Below are 9,481 nucleotides of genomic sequence, written 5' to 3'. Positions count from 1 at the left end.
TTGGTGAATGCAGTGTAACGACAAAACCCACACTTCCTTCCTCACTAGAATGAGAAATGAGAGTGAACATTGTGAACTAACATACCTGCGTCCTGTACTTATCCATACACATCTCATGTATTGAAAGTAGAGGACATGCAATCATGTTTTCAATAATGTGTCAGCTTACCAAACCTTTATCATTACAGAGACCGATTTCACTATATCGGTCTTAAATCAATAGCAGGGTAAAGTCAATCATGTGGAACAACCACACCATGCATACAGATATTTGAATACTGTCTCCATGATATGTCTTTTAAATTAAAGGAACTGGCTTCTCGACCAGGCCCGATGGGCATTTGTGTTTTTCTAATCGAGCTGGCTAAAGTTCTGCAGTTTATCACAAAGCAGAAAGGCTGTATGTGAGGTGAAACAGTCAGAATCTATTCTGAACACTTCTCTACTTTTTGACAAACTTCTCAGATATGTGACAGACATTGTTTGACAGCTGGCAAACTCTTGGTTAACACCCACATGCTCAGAAGATGGTTTAGGCATTTGTTGACAGGTTCGGCATAGTCCATGCACAAAACATTTGCCCAGTTGTTGAGATAAAGGAGAATGCCAACTAGGCCTGATCAAGAACCCAGTCCCTCAATTAAATGTTATTGTGCATCCACTGCATTCGCCTTGTAGACTGGCCATTCAATGACCACAATTATGTTACCAAGGGGACCACAGTACAGCAATACATTGGGCAATTACTACCTTCATTTTTTGACAGATCACACTGGAATTCATGGAAGTAGAGGTGAGATATCGTTAGGCAAGTCTACAAAAAGAGATAGATGGGCATTTATTCATAGTCTGAAAAGGAACTGCAGCATCACATCAGAAACACACATAGAATAGGCTAGAAATTTGGGGTCTGGGGCAAAGAAGTGACATAGACCACCACAGTATTTACAATAAAGTGCATTACAATCACAAACAATACCTTAGGCCAAAACCCACCTTTCGATATGGAGCCTCAAGCATTGCTTCTATGTCAAAGTCATCAGCCATGATGATTGAGCACTAGAGGGGAAGATAAACATAATTTAAACACGGTCATAATAAACGGCGTTAGTCTTACGAGAACCGTGGATTTACACCCCGTTGATGCAAGTTTGTTTGCATTTATTGTACCACAACTTGCTGCCTACGCTAACATTAGCTAGCCAACACATGCTGCTAACATAGTTAGTTAATTAGCGAACAGTTACGTTTCAGTTTACTCCACATAACATTACTAGTTAGTTAAATCCGACCGGCCTGTGTGTTTGACACACCGGCTGATCTTGGTTAGCTAAGGTTGTTCATTTGACCAAAGACCTTATTTGACTTGACCACGTTAGCTAGCTAGCACAGATGGACAGGGGAGGTAACAACTGTAGCAATCTATGACCACACATGTAGATAGTTACTGTACTAAGATACTGTATGCAAGTTAATTAACTAGTTATACAACGTGTTACGAAAGACAACGTTCAGATATACAAGTAGCGAACATTAACGTACCTGAAATTTGTGGAAAACGTTTCTGCTCAAACAAGACCAACTCGTGAGGGTTCTTGTTGCAACAAGCAAACAGTAGCTAGCAGGCCTCTCGTTTTGAAGCTACGAATATATTTTCTTCCACGTTGCTAATATAAACTAACAATGGCTGCATATAACTGCAAATGTACCTTTTTAAATCCCAAACCAAACGGTATACACCGTGTAAACAGACAATAATATAAAAAAAAACCTTGATGTGCTGAGAAATATGTATGAGTGCGAAACACTGTTGTTGCTTCTTTTTTCCCGTGCTCATCTAATGACGCATGCTATAAATAATCTGTGGTCGCGGTCCAGAGAAATTTCATCGCAGTCGTCTGCCAGATCTATGGTACAGTATGTATCAATACACTGTACTGAACCATTGATTGCTATGTTAAGACTCAATAGAGTACCACAGTATGAGTCATAATACCCATAAAACCTAGAGGTCAAACAAGGAAGTGGTTCCAATCGTTTTTCCACCATTCATTTTTCCCATAGGGGATTTAAACACTTAAAATAAGGGCTGTGTTTCGTGTAGGTTACCCTGGCGAAACGTTTTGATAATCGTGTATATCTCCAAAATCGCGATATATTCGCCTGTATTTACCCCCCTCGCCCCCAAAAAATAAAAAATAAAAATAATAATTAACCGCTAATTAGATGCTAATGTAGCTATCATGTAGAGCTACAAATGCCATGATGATCTGGATGAAACTGCCAAATCGAGGCAACGGTAAGAATCTCTGGATTAACTATCTAATGGTAGTTAAATGTAGTAATTAAGAAATTGGCTACATTTCTTTAATTTCTTCAGGATCAGTTGAGCTAACGTAGGCTAATGCGATTAGCATGAGGTTGTAAGTAACAAGAACATTTCCCAGGACATAGACATATCTGATATTGGCAATTTACAGTAACTATTACAGTGAAAGAATACCATGATATTGTTTGAGGAGAGGGTACTTGAAAAGTTATTTAAAAAACAATTAGGCACATTTGGGCAGTCTTGTTACAAAATTTTGAACAGAAATGCAATGGTTCATTGGATTAAATTGACAATTATTTGAACTGTCTTGTGCAAGTTTTAAATTGACACAATATCTGTTAGCAAAGGTGTCAGCTGGAGAAGATGTGCTGGAGATTGCAAGGATTTGTAGTCTTGCATGAAGTCTACTTTGATGCTAATTAGCATTTTCGAATCTGAACGTAAATCGAGCCGAATATAATAATAAAAGTCATATTGTCCGAGAGAGATTTACATGGTTGTCAAAACGTCAAGCCAGGGTAAACCTTATTTTAAGTGTTTCTAAAATTCCCTATGGGAAAAATGAATGGTGGAAAAATTGAAGCCATTTCCCTGTTTGACTGCTTGGTACAGTGGTTGCTCCACTAAAAGTGTTGTGACTATTCTCTGGGATTTAGAGGTCATTTGTGGTTTAGTACTGTACCCTGAGTCACTACTTCATTGCTCCAGACCAGCCCAAAGGGGAGTTAGAGCACTGATTATGCTTTTGGGTCACAAGGCGCTACTGTGTCTCTGTAGTACTGTGGCCTACTTGTAATTGTACAGCACCTTAGTGGCGCAGCGGTGACACTGCATCGCAGTGCAAGCTGTGTTGCTACAGATGCTGGTTCAATACACATGCCGGCCTCGACTGTCAGATCCATAAGATGGCTGAAGGTTTTTAGTTTCTCTCCCTCTAAAAACCAAAATAAATAATTCTAAATAACAAACTGGCTTTAATTACAAATTAGTAACAATAATTTTATTACAAATTAGTAACAATGTTTCACCCCATGTTCAAGAATTACCTTTTTCTCGCTCATTTTACGTTATTTGAAAACAAAATCATCTCCAAAATATTGTTATTTTTTAAACAAAGCGATTATTATTATTATTAATTTAGAATTATATAAAAGCCCCTTGGATATTCTCACATATATATTATTAACCCTGTTATTAGCAGGACAATATTTATTGGTCATATAGGTCATGGCTCCCGAGTGGCGCACAATGGGATTGCCTTGCAGTTCTCCAGCTGTATCCACTGAAATAGCCGTGGGCGCGCAAGGTTCATCCCATGGGATGGGCGACAGAGCCGGCACAGAAGACAGACCTAGCCCATGGGGAAGGGCATTGCGCTAATACTGGCGTTGACTAGAGAAACTTTCCCGCTGTTCTTAGTGCCAGTCTGCACGTTCAAACTTAAACAATGTAACTAATAAGGGCGTGAAAAATTCTCCTTCGATATGAATTCGGAGGGCAGATATTATTGAATATTAAAGCATTAGACCTCTCACTAAAGCCACCACTCAAATGTTATACTTAAATCCTAACTGGAATTAACGAAAAATTACATGAAAAGCACACATTTGTAAATCCCAAACTCTAAAAGTAATTGGAAAGGTAGATGCAAATGATTTGTGACATTGTGGTTACAATAAAGAATGTAAACAAGATGCTGTGTTTTTATTTACAGTAGTGATGGACAGCTGGTGGCATTTTGAAAACAGGTTTTACATGTAAGGGATAACCAAAAAACTGTAACTCAAATCTATAATGTTGAAATATAGTTGTAGACGGATGAACCTTGTCATGTGTCTATTCAATGTTTGATTCAACAGTTAAAGCCTTTCAGTACCCGTAGTGTTTGGGTAGCCATCCAATACATATGTTATGTCTGATAAGAATGTCTGTGTTGTTTGGCTTCCCTGGAATGGGGTCAAAGGTGCAAAAGTTCTTGACGATTTTGTCAAGGCGCTCCGTGCTAAGAGTGCTGAGAGGGTTGGCTTCATCCGGTTTTGGGCCGAAAGGCCAAGAGGAGAAGCCAAGCTTTGGCTTTGTTGGCAAGGAGATTTTTAAATGCAAGAATTTACTTGCATTTAAGAGCAGTTGGAGGCCACGGAAGGAGAGTTGTAATGGCATTGAAGCTCGTCTGGAGGTTAGTTGAAACAGTGTCCAAAGAAGGGCCAGAAGTATACAGAATGGTGTCGTCTGCGTAGAGGTGGATCAGAGAATCACCAGCAGCAAGAGTGACATCATTGGTGTATACAGAGAAGAGAGTCGGCCCAAGAATTGAACCCTGTGGCACCCTCATAGAGACTGCCAGAGGTCCGGACTACAGACGAATACGACTGCACAGTATTGTCTTTTATCGATGGCGGTTATGATATCATTTAGGACCTTGAGCGTGGCTGAGGTGCACCCATGACCAGCTCTGAAACCGATTGCATAGCGCAGAAGGTACGGTGGGATTCGAAATGATCGGTAATCTGTTTGTTGACTTGGCTTTCGAAGACCTTAGAAAGGCAGGGTTGGATAGATACAGGTCTGTAGCAGTTTGGGTCTAGAGTGTCTTGTTGGGACCGTTAACTAAAAGTGCAATTAAAGGAACAGTTAACTAAAAAGTGTGAGGAAATATTAAAGCCTTTTCTATACTTGCATGTAAACATCATATACTGCTTTTCATTGCTGACCAGCAGGTGTCACTAATGTGAATATGGGTATTAAAAGCTCTGAGTAATTAACTGTTTTTCGGCACAATTTGGTGAAAGCCCCAAAGGCTTCAGAAAGCCAGAGTTTCACATCACAAACTTGAGCTAAATAGTGATTATCTTCAAACCTGACATTTTTTATAATATGCACTAAGTGTAGTTTAAAACCTCTTACTTCTACCCCCTCCTTTTTCGAACATTCTGTTAAAAATCGCGCAACTTTTCAGCGTCCTGCTACTCATGCCAGGAATATAGTATATGCATATGATTAGTATGTGTGGATAGAAAACACTCTGAAGTTTCTAAAACTGGTTAAATCACGGCTGTGACTATAACAGATCGTGTGTTTCATTGAAAAACGCAAGAAAAACTGCTCTCTGAAAGCTAAAAATAATTTCCATAAGTCACTTTCATGGGTTGTTAAAAGAGGACAAAATTTAATATCGACCTGCATGCAATTCATACAAATTCCACACGATGTCGCCATTGTCGTCATTTTCAATTGAATTTTTTGTTGGAAAATCCAAGTATCTGGCATCCGTTTCTTCCAGTCTCCACCAGGACGTTGTAAATGTGGACAATGGCAGCCATTGATTTGAAGACGAGGAGCTATTGAATATACATCGCCCTGTAATCATTTTGATATATTATAAACGTTTACTAATACCTAAAGTTGGATTACAAAAGGATTTCGAAGTGTTTTGTGAAAGTTTATCGTCGACTTTTTTAATTTAAAAAAATGATGCAGCGTTAAAAAACGATGTTTTTTTCTGAATGACACAGCTTCCATAGAAAGCTATTTTGGGTATATATGGACCGATTTAAACGAAAAAAAGACCCAATAGTGATGTTTATGGGGCATATAGGAGTGCCAAGAAAGAAGCTCGTCAAAGGTAATATTTCTGCGTTTTGTGCTGCGTCGGATAAGCAGAGTCTTTGTTTACGTCGCATTCAGGTATTTTCAGGTGGTGCATGCTATCAGATAATACCTTCTCATGCTTTCGCCGAAAAGCATTTTAAAAATCTGACTTGTTGGCTAGGTTCACAACGAGTGTAGCTTTAATTCAATACCCTGCTTGTGAATTTTGATCAAGGTTTGAGTTTTAACGAGTACATTTAGCATTTAGCGTAGCGCATTTGCATTTCCAGGTGCCTACTTGAGACATATGCGTCTCAAGTAGAATCAAGAAGATAACAACTTTGCAACAAATGAGTGGTAGCTAGTTTCTGCCAAAAAAGTGAGCGTAACTAGGGGGAATTAAGTCGGGGTTTGCAGAGTACTCAGACAAAACAAGTATCATAACGGATATGGAGAATTTCCCAAATAAGATGATGACATTAGTATTTTTTGTAATTATCCGCAAATCTGAAGAAATATATTTTTTAGCTGCCAGCACGCATCTCTCGTTCACTCAAACAGTGTGAAGCACTGTGTGCTCCAAACAACTACTGTCTAGTTATTCTGTCTGAAAAGAAACTGGTGGAGTATCTGTTGAACCTGCTGCAATGATTGGATTAGAACAAGCCACTCTCCGTCTGCTCTCATTTCCCCAGACAGACACGTGCTGCCTTTTCACTCACTCACTCTCAGTCACTCGTCTCTGGGCACAAGTCTCACCCTTCTCCAAACATCATGTATGAATCAGAATCTATAGCTTGTCATTGTTGTTCAATCTAGTTATTTTTTGTAGACCTTGCAGAGGCCATACAGTATGGTTGTTTTGGCCTACTTTTTTGTTGTTTTGTAGGTCTACTTTGTCTTTAAATTATTAAGGGATAACCATAACTATTCCACGAGAAGGACTGAAACTGATGTTGTTCCTTTTAGATTTAAAAGTGGTACGGGGAAATAAACTTTTTCATACTCAGCTGCCATTCTTTGCAATAGTCCTCTAAAATAATTTGAAACTTATAACCTCCATAGGTAGCTTCAAGTTCTCACTGAAAAAATGGCTAAATAGTAGTATGTCTCAAAAGTGAGTCATAAGATTATAGTATGTGGCTGAGAAGGAAATGCCCGGGATAGCTTATGGTCTGCCTTTTGCTACCTGTTGTTTATTATATTGTAATTTTCTTGTATATATTAGGGATTGATTGTTTTATATACAGTGGGGCAAAAAAGTATTTAGTCAGCCACCAATTGTGCAAGTTCTCCCACTTAAAAAGATGAGGCCTGTAATTTTCATCATCATGCAACTATTTTCAACTACACTACAACTAAAAAAATCCAGAAAATCACATTGTAGGATTTTTTATGAATTTATTTGCAAATTATGGTGGAAAATAAGTATTTGGTCAATACAAAAGTTAATCTCAATACTTTGTCATTGCCAACAAAGGGTATATAACAGAGGTCAAAAGTTTTCTCTAAGTCTTCACAAGGTTTTCACACACTGTTGCTGGTATTTTGGCCCATTCCTCCATGCAGATCTCCTCTAGAGCAGTGATGTTTTGGGGCTGTTGCTGGGCAACACGGACTTTCAACTCCCTCCAAAGATTTTCTATGGGGTTGAGATCTGGAGACTGGCTAGGCCACTCCAGGACCATGAAATGCTTCTTACGAAGCCTCTCCTTCGTTGTGTTTGGGATCATTGTCATGCTGAAAGACCCAGCCACGTTTCATCTTCAAATCCCTTGCTGATGGAAGGAGGTTTTCACTCAAAATCCCACGATACATGGCCCCATTCATTCTTTCCTTTACACGGATCAGTCGTCCTGGTCCCTTGGCAGAAAAACAGCCCCAAAGCATGATGTTTCCACCCCCATGCTTCACAGTAGGTATGGTGTTCTTTGGGTGCAACTCAGCATTCTTTGTCCTCCAAACACTACGAGTTGAGTTTTTACCAAAAAGTTATATTTTGGTTTCATCTGACCATATGACATTCTCCCAATCTTCTTCTGGATCATCCAAATGCTCTCTAGCAAACTTCAGACGGGCCTAGACATGTACTGGCTTAAGCAGGGGGACACGTCTGGCACTGCAGGATTTGAGTCCCTGGTGGCGTAGTGTGTTACTGATGGTAGGCTTTGTTACTTTGGTCCCAGCTCTCTGCAGGTCATTCACTAGGTCCCCCCGTGTGGTTCTGGGATTTTTGCCCACCGTTCTTGTGATAATTTTGACCCCAGGGGGTGAGATCTTGCGTGGAGCCCCAGATCGAGGGAGATTATCAGTGGTCTTGTATGTCTTCCATTTCCTAATAATTGCTCCCACAGTTGATTTCTTCAAACCAAGCTGCTTACCTATAGCAGATTCAGTCTTCCCAGCCTGGTGCAGGTCTACAATTGTGTTTCTGGTGTCCTTTGACAGCTCTTTGGTCTTGGCCATAGTGGAGTTTGGAGTGTGACTGTTTGAGGTTGTGGACAGGTGTCTTTTATACTGATAACAAGTTGAAACAGGTGCCATTAATACAGGTAACGAGTGGAGGACAGAGGAGCCTCTTAAAGAAGAAGTTACAGGTCTGTGAGAGACACAAACAAGCAAGATTTCTATGTGACAAATACAAATACTTATTTTCCACCATAATTTGCAAATTAATTAATAAAAAATCCTACAATGTGATTTTCTGGATTTTTTCTTCTCATTTTGTCTGTCATAGTTGAAGTGTACCTATGATGAAAATTACAGGCCTCTCTCATATTTTTAAGTGGGAGAACTTGCACAATTGGTGGCTGACTAAATACTTTTTTTGCCTCACTATATTAAGGGTATGTGAGACAAGGGAGATGTACCTGTCCATAGTTGTTTAATAGGAAAGGAAATTGTACTAATTATCTCATGTTATGAAACAAACAACAATTTAGTCTGTCATTGTCTGTTGCCATTACAATTGCTGACTAACCTTGTTGCATTCACACTTCCCCCTGCCCTCTTTGACAGGACCATAATGGAAATAAGCTGTTAAGCTTTATTGTGTTGTCCTTGATGATTTTCTTAAATTGTATGTGGAGGTGTCACCGGCTGGAGCCCACTTATGTATATAAACTCAGTGAAAAAAGAAACGTCCTCTCACTATCAACTGTGTTTATTTTCAGCAAACTTAACATGAGTAAATATTTGTATGAATATAACAAGATTCAACAACTGGGACATAAACTGAACAAGTTCCACAGACATGTGACTAACAGAAATTGAATAATGTGTCCCTGAACTGGAGGCGGTAAAAATCAAAAGTAACTGTCAGTATCTGTTGTGGCCACCAGCTGCATTAAGCACTGCAGTGCATCTCCTCCTCATGGACAGCACCAGATTTGCCAGTTCTTGGTGTGAGATGTTACCCCACTCTTCCACCAAGGCACCTGCAAGTTCCCGGACATTTCTGGGGGGAATGGCCCTAGCGTTCACCCTCCAATCCAACAGGTCCCAGACGTGCTCAATGGGATTGAGATCCGGGCTCTTCGCTGGCCATGGCAGAACACTTAC

The 9,481-nt window shown here is 39.7% G+C and overlaps 1 protein-coding gene across 7 annotated transcripts in view; it reads right to left on the bottom strand.

Moving 5' to 3' along the window:
• Positions 1-1,984, bottom strand: part of LOC139413199 (RNA-binding protein 39-like) — a 53,547-nt gene extending 51,563 nt beyond the window's left edge. For 2 of the 7 annotated variants that reach the window (XM_071160301.1, XM_071160307.1), the window contains exons 1-2: positions 1,543-1,984; positions 997-1,059 (exon numbers count right to left, since the gene is read on the bottom strand). In XM_071160301.1, coding sequence (XP_071016402.1) covers positions 997-1,047 — 51 coding nt within the window. In that variant the 5' untranslated portion in view covers positions 1,048-1,059; positions 1,543-1,984. Of the gene's footprint in view, positions 1-750; positions 815-996; positions 1,060-1,542 lie in introns of all 7 variants that reach the window. The other 5 variants (XM_071160308.1, XM_071160306.1, XM_071160309.1 and 2 more) reach the window with 5 other exon arrangements.
• Between the last annotated feature and the right edge of the window lie 7,497 nt (positions 1,985-9,481).

The sequence above is a fragment of the Oncorhynchus clarkii genome, chromosome 7, assembly GCF_045791955.1.
Source record: "Oncorhynchus clarkii lewisi isolate Uvic-CL-2024 chromosome 7, UVic_Ocla_1.0, whole genome shotgun sequence".
Lineage (NCBI taxonomy): Eukaryota > Metazoa > Chordata > Actinopteri > Salmoniformes > Salmonidae > Oncorhynchus > Oncorhynchus clarkii.
Note: the sequence above shows the minus strand (reverse complement) of the source record. Positions and strands in the feature narration are given on the sequence as shown.